The sequence below is a fragment of the Pterocles gutturalis genome, unplaced genomic scaffold (assembly GCF_000699245.1).
Source record: "Pterocles gutturalis isolate BGI_N339 unplaced genomic scaffold, ASM69924v1 scaffold4841, whole genome shotgun sequence".
Taxonomy (NCBI): domain Eukaryota; kingdom Metazoa; phylum Chordata; class Aves; order Pterocliformes; family Pteroclidae; genus Pterocles; species Pterocles gutturalis.
In genome coordinates, this window is record NW_010102959.1 from 70,318 (window position 1) to 87,003 (window position 16,686).

The 16,686-nt window shown below is 50.0% G+C and overlaps 1 protein-coding gene across 1 annotated transcript in view; it reads left to right on the top strand.

Annotated features, from left to right (window-relative positions):
- Nucleotides 1–12,086: 12,086 nt before the first annotated feature.
- Nucleotides 12,087–16,686, top strand: part of LOC104471233 (5-hydroxytryptamine receptor 7-like) — an 8,340-nt gene continuing 3,740 nt past the window's right edge. The window contains exon 1 of the mRNA XM_010086497.1: nucleotides 12,087–12,599. Within this exon, the coding sequence (XP_010084799.1) occupies nucleotides 12,088–12,599 (512 nt within the window). The 5' untranslated portion in view covers nucleotide 12,087. The remainder of the gene's footprint in view (nucleotides 12,600–16,686) is intronic.

Sequence of the window (16,686 nt, forward strand, 5' to 3'; positions counted from 1 at the left end):
AGGGATGGGGATGGAGTAAATGGATTCAACTGGTTTGTTTCAGGGCTGACATCTGGTGAAATGATTCAAGATGAGCCCAACAACTGTGGGACGTGATACTTCCTGATGACCTGAGAGAACTGGGATGCTCTGAAGAAAAATACAGTAGATGGTCAAGTTTCCATAGACTGTCAGTCAAACAGTTCTCCCCCAAGAGTTCCACATCCCCAGCTGTACCAAAGACTGAAACTGTTGGTAAACTTTTGCATATTGTATTTGTCTGCTTCAGAAACCGCTGCTGAACTGAGCTCTCTGGACATTCTTTGAAGAAACACGAAACTGGTCAAAGCTGGAGAACGCTTGGGGTGGGAGGGAAGGGGGGGTATTTTGTGGAGTTCTCAGCAACAAAAAAAGGAGCTTGAGATACACCATGTCACTAAAAGCACTTCCCATCTTCCAGCCTGTGTCCCAACAAGCGTGTATCTACGCTATCTGTTGACACATGTTCATGTTACTCCTTGATCCAGCTGCTTTTTCTCATTTGTTGTGTTCTGTATCTGCCCTTTGTAGTGTCTCTGTCTGCCTGGAAGGTTAACGAGGAGAACCAGGGTTGGCTCAAGCTCATATCTTGTGTCTTTTCTCCCAAAATTTCAGTGCAAGCCCTTTTCTCTCTCATCTCCTGCCCCCGCTCTCATCTTCCCCAGCCCTTCTCTGGGTGTTGTCAGCACTGTGGAAATGCTGCCAAAGGGCTGAGTGGGTATTTTTCTCTGGAGAATTCGAGCCTGTGTCTGAGCAGCAGTGGCTCCCTTGGGCCTCCCTTTGCCATAATAAGCAATTCTGAAGGATTCTTAATTGTCCTACAGTTGCACTGTCTTCTGCATCTCTTTAGACAATGACTTTATGGTGCAGTGTTCCCGCTGGGTTGTCCTTCCATCTGTCAAGCTTCCAAAACAAATAGACGTCATGGGATGGGTTTTGCTGGTTTTCTGTCTGTGGTGAGGCTTGTGGATCTTAGAGAGTGGTATTCTCTAATTGTTTTAATATCTAATTAAGGTGTGTAAGTACCAAACTCTGTCCATTACACCACTGGCTGCAGATCTGGTTGCAAAGAGCAAACCGTCAATACTGTGTACGGAGCAGACAGAGGAGGGAGTTGCTGGAGTACAGGCTTTAGAAACACAAATTAGCACTTTACTCTTCAGCTTTTGTGTGTCTTCCTTTCAAATGAAGACAATCCTTGGCTGTGTCTGTCTTTCCCTTGTAGAAAACTCTGCATGAGCTTGGATCATTTGGCATTTTTCTGATGTCGGATTAAATTAAGAGCCTGTCCTGGGGGAGATGCTGCCTCCTGCTCCCCATCTGCAAAGAGCTGCTTGCTTGGAGAGCTGAAGTTTGCTCTTGGAGCAGAAGGGGGGATGCATGTGGCATCTCAGTCACCCATGTGACAAATTCTTGCTGCTGCAAAAGCTATTTGTATCCCTTATTTAGCCCAAGGTGGGTGTCCTAAAGGTGAACAAAATGGCAAAGAGTTGGAAAAAACTCTTTGCAAATAAATTCTGTCCCTCTTGAACTAAGCTACAGTGGCTTTTTGCTGTTAGCATAAAAAAAAAAAATACTGCTGGAGAGCTTTTTTATGTGATCAGGGTTTTGCAGAAAATCAGTATATCAAGTTCAGCTGGAGTATTGGTTTCAGTGCCTGGGAGCTTGCTGAAGGGCTGAGACTGGTTCTTGCTGTGCCAACCAGCACCCACCAGTGTCTCAGCACGCTTTTTCCAGGCATCGAATTTAGAGAAGTTTCATGCAATGGGATGACTTTGGTTTCTGCAGGCATCCCTATGGACGATGACAGGGTAATGTGGCTGTTCTGGGCCCTGCTAGATGAGGCTGGAGCAGAAGATGGAGCATTTGGTGCTGTGAGCCATGGCATCTCTGGTTTTGGAGGTGATCTCTTTTCAGGAGGCAATTGATTGATAGGAGGTGATTGACATCCGAGTGACATGTCTGAGCTCATGCAGTGTACCCTCCTCTTCATGAACCACTTACCTCGAGAGCTGCATTAGCCACCTTTCTGTTATTTAAACCATCTATACACGGTAGATATACAGCATCACCTGTTTCTGAAGTTCTCCAATTTGGGACCAGTGCCACCGCTTTCACGCTGTGTCCCCAGCAGAGTCCCAGCCTGCGTAAAACAGGCTTTTAAGTGACTCACACCTTTATTGCAGAGCTTCCTTCCCTGCCCAGGTGTTAGCAGCTACCTCCCACCTCCAAGACTTCTGATGCCAAAGTGTAATGAGGACCCTGGTTTGAAGTGCCCGTGTCTGGACCGTGGGGATGTGCCCTGGATGTGTCTATCCTCAGCAGGTCTGAGTAGGTCTGTTCCCATGGGATCAAGAGAGCCTGATTCAGCCGCAAAGCATGGTAGCTGCTGGCAAGTGAGAAGCTTATCACATTGTTGACCCTTTGAGGATTTTTAGCCTCTCACGTTTGATGGAGCCACTCTGATTTAATAAGTGGCTTAGTGCTCTGTTATTTTGGGAGTGTTTAGCCCCTCTGTTCTCTCTGTCCTCTTTATTCATGTGAAGTTGTACCTCGTTCCCGCGTGGAAGTTATCCCAGAAAACAGGAATTGTCTTACTAAAGACAAAAAAAATCCCTTATTTTTCCAAAGTACATGCTCCTGAATGTTAGTACAAACCAAAGTCCAACCTGAGAAAGAGGTTGTATCTTAAACACCCCCTTGCTTCTCCTCCTGCTTTCCTTGGAGGGAATGTAAATGCAGGACAAGCTCTGAGGAGGTGATTTAAGAGGAGAAACCTTCCCAAGGCAGAGCCAACTCATCGCAAATCCTGCATCCCGTTTCCCCACGGAGCCGCTTGGCTGGGGCGGGCTGCAGTGTACCAGGAGAAGACCTGCGGTGGGTTTATTTTCCAACAAGGCATGTAGCTGGTTAAATATTTCTGTATTTAGTGACCGGGGGGTTTCCGTCTCAGATTTGCTGGGGAAATATTTTAATCGAGGGAAAGCACCTGTTCCTCTTTAGGAGATACGGCCCCTAGCTAGATCTTGCACTTGCTCAGTATCCTCCTGAACCGCATGCCCCTACCCAGTGTTGATCTTCCCGTGAATGATTTCTTTTGATAAGAGTTGCTTGGCGTGGGAGGGAGAGGGAATTCCTTTCTTGTATAAGGAAACTCTGTATTTAAAAGCAAAATAAATGAAATATACTGTTTCTATATTTCTACTTTGTGCCTAATCGGTGTCCTTCATTTAACCTGGAGCTCCCAGCATCACTTGGGCTTCTCTCCTCCTGCTGATGTGCGTGTTTGTCCGGTGAGTGGTGGGGATCCCTGGAGCTGGGATAGTTCTGTAAGTCTGAGCACTTGAGCATCTTCACTGTGAATGTCGAGACACAGGTTGTCTTACCCATGGGAGGCTGAGGAGGCAGAAATGGGATTATTTTATGCTTTAATGGGGAAGCATAAGAAATAACTGTATCTCTTATCTGATATGGTGTATGGAGAGCATCCAGAGCTGAATAGCATCACCCTTGTGGCTCTGATACCCTTGGCATCATCCAAACTGGAGATGAGCCCAAAATCTAGAGAATTTTGTGCCATATATGAGCCTGAGAATGATCTACTTCTCCAGGGAGTAAATTCACTATAGTTACCCAGGCTTGAGTAGTTGCCCTCCTGCTCCCTTTAGCCCATCAGGATTTTTGAGGAGTTCACTGTGCAGAAAATAATGTATTTTTGCATGGGAATGCAAGCCATGTAGTTCTGGTAGCATCATCTGAGACGAACCAGAGCCTGCAAACCTGCTGCTTGCCTCCAGCCATCCCATCTCCCCATGTCCAGTGGGATGGACCCTCCACCAGAAGGCTGGTTGTAGCCTCCATCAGCATCAGCTTGTCCTAGCAGCAATATTGGTGACCCTCTTAATACATATAAGTATATATATGTATATATATATGAATACACATGGACAGGCTATCAGGAAAAGGAGAAAACAGTCCTTACAGCGTTAACTTCAAAGGTCAGCCTCAAATTTTGGGGACCTGAGCTGCTCCATGCTCTAGCATGGGGACCTTCAAGATCTGCCAGTCCCTGGGGCAGTGAAGGAGGAGTGCTCAGACTGTTTGCTGCACCGGTCTCGTGCCATCCTCTTCTGCAGAGGGGAAGTTCACCAGCCCTTTCAGAGCTCTGGGTTGCCTTCAGGCAGGTAGTTTGCATTCCGCCTTCCCACCAAGGTCTGAAAAGGGACCTCCAAAAGGAGCCAAATACAGAGCTCCTCAAACTGGTGCAAGGACTAAGGTCTGGCAGCAAGAAGAAGGTTGGAGTGGGGCACATGACAAATGTCTCTCTGTTTTGAGGTCTTGGTCTATGATAGCTCATCCCTGGAGGGGTTCAAGGCCAGGCTGGGTGAGGCTTTGAGCAACCTGGGCTAGTGGGAGGTGTCCCTGCCCATGGGTTGAACTGGATGATCTCTAGAGTCCTTTCCAGCCCAAACCATTCTATGATCTCTCCAGAACAGTCTCCAGGTCCCTGCTTGGTGCACAGGAGAAGCTTTGGGAAGGCTGGAAAGCACCTTTGGGCTGAAGTGAGGTGTAACGAAGGGCTCGGTGCTACACCAGGACCATAAATGCATGGGGGCACAGCTCAGGATGGCTGCTGGTGATCAGGGAGAGGATAGGCAGGACACGTTTGTCACCTTCTGGCTGTCACCACATGGGGTTTTAGCTGATGGGCTGCAGGCAGCCTGGCACGACCATAACCCCGCGAGGTGCAAAGCGTCCCCCTTCAAAGCAGATGTCTAATAATAGCCGGTTTAAATGTCAGCGGTGTTTTATGCAGATCTGAGCTAGGGAAGGGAAGGGTCAGATGGGGACATGTATCCCCCCCACCATGTCCTTCCTTTCCCACCAGTGCAATGCACTGACAGCAGCTTTGTAGGAAGAGTTTGAATATTTATTGCCCAAAAGTTACGTGGATAAACTGCTCAAAGAGGAGCCAGGCCCCAGGGATGTGATCTGCTGTTCTGCCCTGTGCCATGTCTTGGTGTGGAAGACCTGGAAAAAGGGATTTTTTTTTTTTTTTTCAGGTGGCTGCGTCGGGGCTTTCCTCAAACTGACATGAAGAGTTTGTCGATATTTTTCTCTTTTCAATGTCCTGCTTGGATTTTAACTGAAAAAGGAGCTGGCATATTCCTCCCATACTTCCCAGCCTTGTAAAGGACTGAAATACTTTCCCAGAGTGATCCAGGTCTGATGGGGTCCGTCACTGTCCCCACATGTCCATCTGCCACTGCAGCAAGGCCAGTGGGAAGGGGTTTATTACCCCTGTCTGCTGCATTTTGGGGGGATTGATCACCCAGAGATGGACCAGCAGGGAAAACAGCAGCAATGCTACAGCCAGCAAGGGGTCAGGTATCTCAAGTTATTGGTGTAAGAGCCAAAAAAGCCATTAATTGCATAATTGTAGCTTTTTTTTTTTAATATATTTTGGGTGGGTGGGTTGGTTGTCTTCTAGTAGTTGGCAGCCCTGAGCCTTCCCAGGCAGGAAAACCTGCTGGATTTCATCAGGGATTTAATCTGCTGAGATCAGGTGCCATCTAGGGGACAGACATCAGAAGACAAGGAGAAGTTTCATTTCCAAACCTGCAATATTTGCTCCACCACCCCAACCCACCCGCACCCTCCAAAGGGCCTCAGTCCGTCTCCACTTCCAGTTGCTCAGGCACCGAGCACAGAGAACCCCAGTCTCAAAATGGGGAGCTTGATGCAAGCTTAGCCGGTCCCCAGACCTGAGCAGAAAGCATCTGCCATCTGGTTTTTAGAAAATATTTGCCCAGGAGCACTTGCTCTGCATCACCCGCTTCTCTCCTTGAATTTGGGTGGTCCAGAGGTGTGACACCAGCACCAGACATCGAGGGGGGCTGGATCCATGCTGAATGGCTTTTTATCTGAGCCAGAAAAAATAAATCCGCATCTATCTCACTACATATGCTTAAAATCAGGCTCTACCCAAGCCCTTGGAGATGGTGGCTGGAAGAGTGGTAGGTGGGACTGCTGTGCATCCATCATGTTGAATAAATAATGAGCACTAGGGTTTGTGTCGGAAACTTGAGCTGAATCACTCATTTTTTCCCCCTTTCCTTTCTTATTTCAGGCTTTTTAATTTTTCTCTGTTGGCTTCCAGCCGTCCTGGAAATCCCTCTAACACCCACCATAGGCAGCTTCAGGGTAGACTGGAGGGTCTGCAGGACAAAAGTTTGCTGTCAGGGGCTCCTCTCCATCCACCTCATCCTCATCCTGCAGTAGACATCCCTCCAGCTTGTCCCCATCCTCCCACGTGGCAGTCCCACCTTTGTGGGTGTCCCAGTTCCGGCTGGGACAGAGTGAACGGGCTGAGCCTTGGTCATCAGATGGTGAGCAGTGTCACTGATTTGGATATTTGTGTATATTATTATCATCATTATTGTTATTTTTCTATATTATTGTAGCTTAGTTATTCAATTGTTCTTATTTCAACCCACAAGTCTCTTTTCCCTTCCCCCCTGGGAGGGTGAGCGAGCGGCTGATTGGTGTTTTGCTGCCAGCCAGGGTCAAACCACAACCATGGGACATTGGGGTCAGGCTCTGGTGCTGGCAGCACAGGGGTTGCCCTGGCTTTAGCTACAGAGACAATTCTTTGAGAGGTTTGAGAGCCCTCCCAGAGAACCAAAACATGCAAACCGTGGGAGATTTAAGCACTGAAAGCTGCTTGCTGTGTGTGCAGACTCCAGCAGAGGGAGCATGGTCGTGTCTGGCAGCGCCCAGACCTGCTTCTCTTCACCAAATGCACCTTTTTGAGCTGAGGCTTTTGTATTTCTCCTTTGGATGGTGTTTTCCCACAAAGTTCCTAATTGCTCCTCATCTGCTTAAACAGCAAAATGCATGGGGTGCCTTTATAAATACGTGAAACGTTCCTTTTTTCTTTTTTTTTCTTTCTATTTTGGAGAGGTCCAGTAAGAAAAAAACAAACCAAAGACCCAACGTGGAGAGGTTTCACTCACAGGTAGGTTATTAATTTATCAATTCTGCCTTGGCTTTTCCCTTCATGGAAAAAGGATTTTAGGCAGAAAGCCCTTTGCTGGTTGGGTCCCCTTGCTGAAATCCTTTGACTACCAATGTCACCACTATAAGACTGGTCCTCTGGTCCCCACGGGGCACTCTGAGCCGTGTCCCCTCACTGTGCCCCTGCTATTTGCCTCCTTCCCAGAGGATGGGTTTCTGCAAGGAGGCAATTCCCTGTACAGCTTCTGTGGGGCAGAGGGAAACCAAAGAGACGGGAGGATGCAGGGATGCTCGGATGGGCTGAGGGCTTCATGCCTTGGATGAGGGACAGGGAGGAGATCTTGTCCTGGTCCAACCAAAACTGTTCCATTCAATGCTATCATGTCTTAGGGACTCTTCTTGGAACACCTTTGTCCATTTTAATAAGCTGATTTTTAAAGGACATGTTTGTTTGAAAGTTTAAACACAGAGCTTGTCTGCTTCCTTGGGCTTTCATGTGCCTCAGTTTCCCCACAAGCTCCAGTTCATTTCCCACAGACCTCTGCCAGCCCCATTCCAGCAGGCACTGAGGGGCTGAGACTGGGATGGACCCAAAGCCTGGAGCTCCATTGTTTGGGAGACCCAACCATCTCTTGGGTACCATGTTCCCACCACCCGAGGTGGTGTTTGCTGGGTGAACACCTCTGGGGAGCTGGGCTCCAGTGCTCATCAGGAGGAGATGGGACTGTTTTTGGGAGCTGGAAACCTCAGAGGGAAAGCAGGACATGTTTATGGAGAAGAGGTGATGCTTTGAGCAATCTGGGTCCCTGAAACACCTTGGTCATCGTGATTCTTGACCACAACCACTGGGAAAGCACCATGGTACCTCCATGTGGTTGAGTTATTGGCCACCCTACTGTGAAAGTGGGTGAAGCCCCTCTGTTTCCAACTCAGAGAGGGTTTAGACACCCCAGATTGGTTCATTGGGAACTTCTCTGGAGGCAGGAGCAGTCCTTAGCGATGCTCCTTGAAAGCTGATAGCCTCAAGTGATTAATTTTATCCATCTGGACAGGGTCTGTCTCCTCAGAGGGAGAAAAGTCAACACCTGCGGTACAGGGAAGATTGCTTTGGGGTGCTTGTCCTGAAAACATCGAGCGGTTGAGGACCTTGGAGTTAATGAGATTTCTCAGAATTTGCATATTAATAACTGTGACTATTACTCTGCCATTAGAGTTAATAGGGCGTAATATTAACAATTAATAGTTAATAAAATAGCCACTTTAATGGCCGTTTGTATGTGAAGATGGAAGAATGTATCTGGGCACTGCCTTCGTGACATGGTGAGAGGACTTTGTTCCTCTCCTCTCTGCCTGAAGATGGAGGGGGAAAACTTTGGTTATTTTGGGTCTTCAACTTCTCAGCCTTATTTTGCAGGGAGAATTTTCTTTGGGGCTCATCCACCTCACTCCAGCAACATCCCTGCTCCTCCAAATCTCTGCTCTCTTCTCAGACAAAGAGAGAAAGCTATGGTTAGCATCTGAGCTAAGGAGCGCTGGCCATTTCCTCCCCTAATTGCCATTAAATGCAATTAGTGCTTCCCAGTGTGCCCCAGGAGCAAGGTCGTCATGGCCTCCAGCTGGAGAAATGCTCCACTCAGAGTTTTAAGGAGGGAGAACAAGAATTATTATTATTATTATTATTATTATTAATAATTCTTCCTTCACACAAAAATTGGCATTTTTCCTTCTCTCCTCCCGAAACTCAGCCAATGCAGAGGACGTGCCCTCCTGCTGCTCAGTGCATGTCCCATGAGCTGGTTGGAGACTCGCTGCCCTTGGGATTTTCCAAGGATTTTGCTGCTCCTCAAATTATCAGAGCAGCTCACTCCCCCTAGAAAGTGGGGAGAAAACCCACCTCTGGAGTCCCCAGACCTGCAGGGGTTTCGGAAGGGAGAAGATATAGGCTGTATCCTATAGAAATGGTGCTGGGATGGGAAAGAGGGAGGTGAATTCTGCTCCCCGAAGCTATCGCAGGATTTTGGGGCTCTGCCATAAGTAGCACAAGGGGTTGACCAGAGCAAAGGGATTACAAAGTTCATCACCTTTATAAGCACCTTCTCTCCTTCCTTCCTCTGCCAGGACGTGAGCTCCACCTCTGTGCTTAAGCCGGCTGCTTCCCAGCGGTGCCTCGAAAGGATAAAAAACTCCCTCACTGTATCCCTTTGCTAATGCACAGGAGCCGCTCGCCCTGCTGCTCTCCCAAAGGCAACCTCCAGGGAAGCTGGAAAAAAAAATCCTCCTGCTCATCCCCCACCCCGTATCCTTCCTGCCAAGCCCCGGTCTCAGGGGTGGAAGCAGGGCAGGAGTTGGCGACTCGTGCACAGATGGTTTTCCTGAAAAACTCCAGGCATCTGGCGACAGACTGCCTTGGCTTCTAACAGCTGGTCCTTCGGGGAGGGTTTTCTTCTTGGGTGAATTTCTCAGGGTTTTGAGGATGCAGAATCCTTCGGTCCTGCAGCAGGGTGTTCTGCAGATCCCCCCTTTCTCTTTGGAAATATAAGGTGTCTTTTTCCACTTAATATTGGTGTGTTTTTCCACTTCAAATATTGAGTTCAGACTGGCCACCAAAGCAGCCCTTGCTCTCCGGGTCAGGCAGGGGCTGGGATTTGCAGGTTGTGTTTGTGCATCAACATCACCCCATCTTTGCATGTCACTGTTCTTGAAGGGCAAAAAAAAAAAAAAAACACCCACAAAAAAACCCCAAACCAACACCAAACCTGTAATGCAAAGAGCAAAAAAATCTCGAGCTTCAGCACACCCTGCCCTGGCGAGGATGCTGTTTTAGCCAGCCTCCCACACATGCTGCGATGCTTGAGCATCAAAGGAGAAACCTCAGTGTTCCATACACCCTGAACAGCCCTGGTTTACCTCGCTGGAGGTTTCCTTGCAGATGGACTCTTGTAGGGAACATCTGCCCCAAAAACCTCTTGGGGTTGGTGTCGACTCTGACTAATTCAGCATTCTGTATCTCAGAGATTTCAAGGTGTTTTCCCCATAATCAGCCTTCTGTGCTGCCCCTGGGATGGATGGGGGGTGCTGGGGTGTTTGGAGAGCCCCAGGATGGGTGAGGGAGGGGGTGACCCCAGGGATGGAGGTGGGCAGCATGGGACAGGGCAGTGGGAAACATTTTCCAAGCTTGCAAACAGCTCTGAAGCCAGCTGTCTGCACCTCTCCTTGCTGAACACCCGTCGCCCCGAGGGATCCGTGCAAGGGGAGAAGACCCCATGTTCCCACCCCCGGGAGGTAGCAGATGGGCTGAGCTCCCAGGGGACCTGTCTTTTGGAGACTCTGCTCCACTTCTTTTGCCCTGGGGAGGAGTGAACAGCAGCTGCCTGATGCCCTGGGTTTATGCACCGGAGCAATCCCAGCACCAAAGTGCCCGTAAAACATTTGGTGAAGAGGGAAATGGATGTGGATCTCCTCATGCTCCTGCCTGGTTTGTTTATTCTCTCTGTTTTGCTTTTAGTAGGACAAGGGAAAGGCTCAGCTTTAGGGATCTGCTTCTCCCTGGCTGCTGCTTGTTAATGTGGAGCTGGATGAATAACGGGACCTCCTACGAGCAGGGGGGGGTGGGAAAATGCATGGAGTGGGGAAAGAAACCCTCTCCTGCAAAATGAAAGAAAAAAAAATTTAAAAAAGGAAGGGTGTTCTGAAATATCTGTTCTCTCTACCCCTGGCTCTGCATCCTGCTTGCTGGGTTTCAAGCTGCTCCTCCTGCTCCTGCCTCACCATGTTCAGAAGCATCTTTGCAACTTCCAGCCTTTTCCTCGTGGGCCTGACTCTCTCCATTGCTGCAGGGCTGCGGAGGCTGCAGGACCCGACCTGGACTCCCCCAGTTTGCTCTTCCCGGGGGCTCGGAGGCAGCCGGGGACCATCTGGGTCCCTGCCCGGGAAAGGCGAGGGGAGGGCGGTGGGAGGGAGCGGCCAGGCGGGGAGGGGAGAAGGATGCTCCGGGGCTGGCTCTTTTCTTTCTCGCCTGCCCAGAGCTCGCAGGAACTCGTCTGGAGGATGTCTCACCCCCTCAGCACAGGTAATTCCAGGACTCCCATCATCCCAGCCTGGGGGAAGGCGTGGGGGGGCTGCAAAGGGGAGGAGGGGGCTGTAATCCTGCTTTGAACAAAACTCCCTTCAAGGGGAAAAAGGGGCTTTGAAACAAAACGAGGAGGCTGCAGGTTGTGCATGATGCTTGGAGCCCTGCATGGGGGTAAGCCCTGCCCTAAAGTTTCCTTGCTGATAGCTGGGAAATACTTACAGGGGGGAATATCTGGGGGGTGGGAGTGCAGGAGCTGCTCTCCATGTATTTCTGGGATGTGTGTGGTGGTGATGCTCACGGCTCCGGGCACGGGCTGGGATGCTCCAACCCTCCCATCCTGTGCATGGTACCCCAGGGGTGCTGGATGTGATGCAAACACTCTCACTGCATCTCTGCGCCGTGCTCCGGTGGGTGCGTACAGTCCCGTGTTGCCGTTACATGCCGCGTGCATGGATGTACGGTCACGGCTGGGAAGTTTGTGTGTTAACGCATGCAGGGGATACAGCCGGTTATCTCACGCTCCTCTATAGCCACATGCATGGGTGCAGTTGCATGGGATTTAAAGGTATGGATGCACAGGAAAAGTGCAAGACCGGCAGCACAGCTCGGCAGTAATGCATAATACCCCGGGGAGTTATTATCGGCTGCCGTTATCCATCCTGCTGGAAAGCACACAGACCATCCAGCAGCCGTTGCAGGCGAACCGGGCAGCTTGTGCTCCTTTGAAAGTAGAGAGGAGCTTTTTCTGAGCATCTTCCAGCAAACTGTGTGTCTTTAAGCAGACTTGAGATCAGATTTTCGCTGAGCATGTGAGAACCAGTCGCAGCTTTGGGAGGGAAGAGCTGGGGTTGGGGAGGAGGTAGGGGGGGAATATTTTATTTTCTTAGCCTGTTTGTGTGATAAAATGTTCTGGTTTATCACCGGAGGTGTCATCGCTGGGAGAAAACTCACGCCGTTGCCCACTGCGGTGAGCTCAGAGCATGTTGCTAAGGGCCAGCTCCAGTCGGTTTCTGGAGCATCATCATCTTCTCTTTGTGGAGACCGCAGAGCAGCAGCATCTGGCTCGGAAATCGCTCCCGAATCCATTCATGACTGAGGAACCCTCCGTCCCAGCTAAGCCAGACCCACCATCCTCCAACCTCACCAACACCACGGACTGCGGCGAGGAGATCCTGCTCTATGGGGACACCGAGAAGATTGTTATCGGAGCCGTGCTCTCCGTCATCATCCTCATGACTATCGCCGGGAATGGTCTGGTCATCATCTCCGTTTGCATCGTCAAGAAGCTCCGGCAACCTTCCAACTACCTGGTGGTGTCCCTCGCAGCCGCCGACTTGTCAGTGGCCTTCGCTGTCATGCCCTTCGTGACCATCACAGACCTGGTGGGGGGAGAGTGGCTCTTTGGGAAGGTTTTTTGCAACGTGTTTATCGCCATGGACGTTATGTGCTGCACCGCCTCCATCATGACCTTGTGCATCATCAGCGTGGACAGGTAAGGGAGGACAAGGCACCTGCTGTGTATCCAGGTGGGATCGAATATAAGGGTGTTTCTGGAGACGGAGAGCTGGTAGAATCATATTCCTGGTTGGATCAATGCTTCTGCGTGTCTTTTCCAAGTGCACGGGGTTGTTGAGGGCCTTCTGCCCACTAGACCACCTCTCACTAGACCAGGTTGCTCAAAGCCTCATCCAGGCAAGGCTAGATGAGGCTTTGAGCAACCTGGGCTAGTGGGAGGTGTCCCTGCCCATGGCAGGGGATCGGAACAAGATTATCTCTAAGGTCCCTTTGAACCCAAACCATTCTGTGATTCTTTCTGTAGGAATTAAGTGCCTCAGTCCCTTTGGAAGAGCTGGGCTTAAGGTGCTTTCTCAATTAACTTTTCTAAGTTACTTGCTTAGCTTCACATTGTTCTTCCTTGGCTTGGGGAACAGAGCCTAGAAGATAGACCCACGACCCGACCTTCTCCATGGAAGGAGGCTGGAGAATAAAATTATTCAAGAAAAAAACCAAAAAAAACAACCCATAGGCACTTTGAAAATCCAGGTTATGGGGCTTTTGGAGCCCAGTCCTATGGGATGCTCTGCTGCTCCCTGGACTTGTGCCTTGGCCAAGGGTCTTGGCAACTCCCCCATCCCAAGTCCCCAGACCACCTGGTTTCATAGAATCATAGAATGGTTTGGGCTGGAAGGGACCTTAGAGATCACGGTGCATGCATTTGTGAGGTTTTGCTGGCTTCACCTCCCACACCTGGGGTTGGGAGAGAAAGGCTAAGCCCGTCTGGCAAACTGGCAAGACTCGGTCAAGTCAGCACCCCCGTGGGTCTAATTATAGCAGCCTGCGTCATTAGGGACATTGCGCTGATGAGCCGGATCCAGATCTGACGTGTGTGCTGGCTTTCTCGAGAGGTTGGTTTGGGTTTACGCTGGCAGTGCTGAGCCGGGCTGGTTTGTGATAAGCAGGTCAAGGAAGGGAGACAGTGACGAGATGCTTTCAGCTGAGCACGGTGCAGCATCGCCAGCGCCTGCGGTGGGTGCCGGCAGCTACCCAAGAGGTGCCGTGCCCATGTCCTGGCTCTGGTTGCTAAACAACCACCCTGGTCACCCTCCCCAGGTGTGAAACTGGGTGACAAAGCAGAAAGCAGAGGGAAAAACCTGCTGCTGAGACTGACATCCCCTGGCAAGCAAAGAGCAGCTCCCGCTCCAAAACCCTCGCCCCACGCTAGCCACAGCTCCCCTACGAGCTGCCCTTTGCTCCACGGCCTCCCCAGCTCGGTGCTGGTGGTCAGAGAGCAAAATCACTCCCCGGTTACATGGCAAGGTCCAGCTCTGCTCTAAATTTGTCTTTGTTTCAATAAAAAGCCTGTTTGTAAAAAGCAGGTGTGCTCAGAGCTGGCAGAAGTCTGCCCCTGTTAGAGGGAAGGAATCAAGTGCAGGGATGGAATATGCGAATGCTGCTTCTTGATGCGTGAGGAGCAGGGAAGCAGCTACTTGTTAATCAGATCAGCTTTACTTAAAAAATTTTCCTTCTCTCCCCATCCCTTCCCTTCCTATCTTATGCCATCCCATCCCATCCCACCCCATCCCTTAGAGCAACACTCTCCCAAACGTGCAAACAAATAGGACAGACCTTTCACAAAAATCACTGCAACTTGTTCCACTTGTTCACCACGTCTCTCTCACCCAGAGAAAGACAGACCAACATCCAAGGACACCGTGCAGGCAGGTGCCTGGGCTGGACACCGGTCTGTCCCTCCCCGCTGGAATGGGACGGGGCAGGAGGTTTGTGGGGAGGTGCGGACCCCAGCACGGGGGGTCCACACCTGTCAAGGCCAAATCCTGAGTGGTGCTGAGTGCTGTAGGGAAGGCAGAGAGGAGGAAACTGCTCGGTGTAGGATGGACAGGAGTTACATCTGTGTAGCCGAAATCCCCAGCTGAAATGGGAGCAGCCCTAAGGCTGCTTTAAGTTGCACCCACTGGTCACACAGCCAAGGAGGATCTTTTAACTGGGTGACGCTGGAGGCACTTGTGGGCACTTGTTCTCTTGGGGACCATCTCCAAGATAAGCTTGGAGGGGCTCAGAGGAGCCCAGGACTGGGACGGTTTCACACCGTTGCTGCAAAACTCATGCTGCAGGAAGGGAAAACCATCCCACCCTGCAGGGACATGGTCCCACACCCTGTCTTGTGCAGCTCGCAAGCACCTACTCGGCTCTGCTGCACCTTCTCTGAGTGCCAGCCATGCCAACTCCACCGTCTTTTTCAGATGTCGGAGAGGAAAGGGAGCTGCAGCAAAAGAAATAACAGAGAGAGCAGGTTTCTGTGTGCTTTTATGCAACAGCTTGACCTTTCTGTGCTTCAGCCCTCTCAGCAGGGTGATGGAGAAAAAACCTGTGATACAAGAGGCTGTGACAGAGCTTGAGTCTTCTGGCATGGGCTTGTACCTCGGGTGTGTTTGCACAGGGACCATGCCGTGCTGGGAGCCTGGCTGAGCTGCAGCATCGCCGTTTGCTCCCAGACCTTCATCCGCCTCCACCAAATCTTACGGGGAGGATGAGCAGTGAGAGGGGAATTGTTCAAGATTCATTTCTAGCTGGGAAAAGAGAAAAAGAGCAAAATGTGTATTTTGGGTGGAAGGAAGACCAGCAGGGCAGAGGGAAGGGGGTGGTCAGTCCGTACCGGGGCTTGAGGAGGGAACAGGAATAATTGGGATGTCCTCTGATGCATGAAAGGGGAATAGGTGATCGGGGCACTGTCCTGCTGCTTTCTACCCTGAGGTCCCCAGGAACGGGTTGTGAGTTGTGTGAATTATCCTGGGACAGTATCTTGAGCATCCTATAAGCCATTATTGCTCCACCTCAACCTATCATCCTCGCTGCTCCCATGAGGGAGGTGGATTGAGGAAGAGCACGGATCCAGGACCACGCCTGGATCTTCCACCTCCCCCTAGAGCTGGGATGAGCAGGGGTTTTGGTTTAGCTCCTGATGGAAACATCTCCAAAAGCACACTTTTCAGTTTCTGCGCTGATAGGAAGCAAAGCTGATCACAAAGCTAAAGCAAAAGGATAGCTGAGTTTGCAGAGAGCCTGAAACGCCTGCTCCAAAAGAGACGAAATGGCATGAGAGTGAGGTATTAACTGAAATATCAACCAGGGACAATAGCAAGCTGTTCCTCCTCTCCTGCAAGAGAGAAGAGGAACATCACTGGAGCTTCTCAGAGATAGAAATCCCTTCTCTCGTTCTGTCCTGAATGCCAGTGGGGTCAGCACTGGTAGGCAGGTGCCTGTTTCTGCCAAAGAGGAGGTTGTGCTTTTATTGATGGCTGAAGTGTCCGCGTATTTTGGTTAGCTTAGATATAAAAGATGTTTGGTTTGCCCAAAATGACAAGTACTATTAAAATGTAGGCTGCTACTATTGATTATTAATGCAGAGAGCTTTCTAAAAGCGTCTTGATTGAAGCTGGTAGAACTAATCTTTTCTGAAGGGGGGCTTGATTGATTTTCTTTTGAATCAAAAAAGAAAAATGCTGGAAACATCCATCTTTCTCTTACATTTTTTCTTATATAAAAGCTTGTTAATGTGATAGATTCTTTATTGCCTCAAACCAAAACCAAAACAACAACCAAAAAAAACCCCTTTTGGCTCTTCAGCTTTTGATGAAGCTCTCTGTAAAAATGCCAAGCAGCTGACAAAAGCAGCTCCACAAGCCCCATGTATCATTGCAGGTTTTCCTAGTGGAGGAATTTTTTCCCAGGCAGCCCCACTGGGGCTCTCCCATCTCCCTGGCAAGTATTTTCTACCTAAAATCAGATTTTATGCTCCAAATTGGCATAGACTTCAGTAAAAAGGATGCCTCCCAGAAGAGTTGGTGGGATGAAACCTGCAGAGCATTTTTTCTGGGTTGTCTTTCCTGTGTCCTTCATCCAAGCATATCCCAAGCCAGGTAGATCCATGTATTGTATCTCCAGAGAGCTGGAGTGGATCCCTGGGGTGCTCCCACCAGCCCTGGCTTAGAGCGTGGGCAGATGAAGCCAGAGGTAGCTGCATCCTCCAGCTGCCCTTTGCATCCTCCACCTGGAGTCTT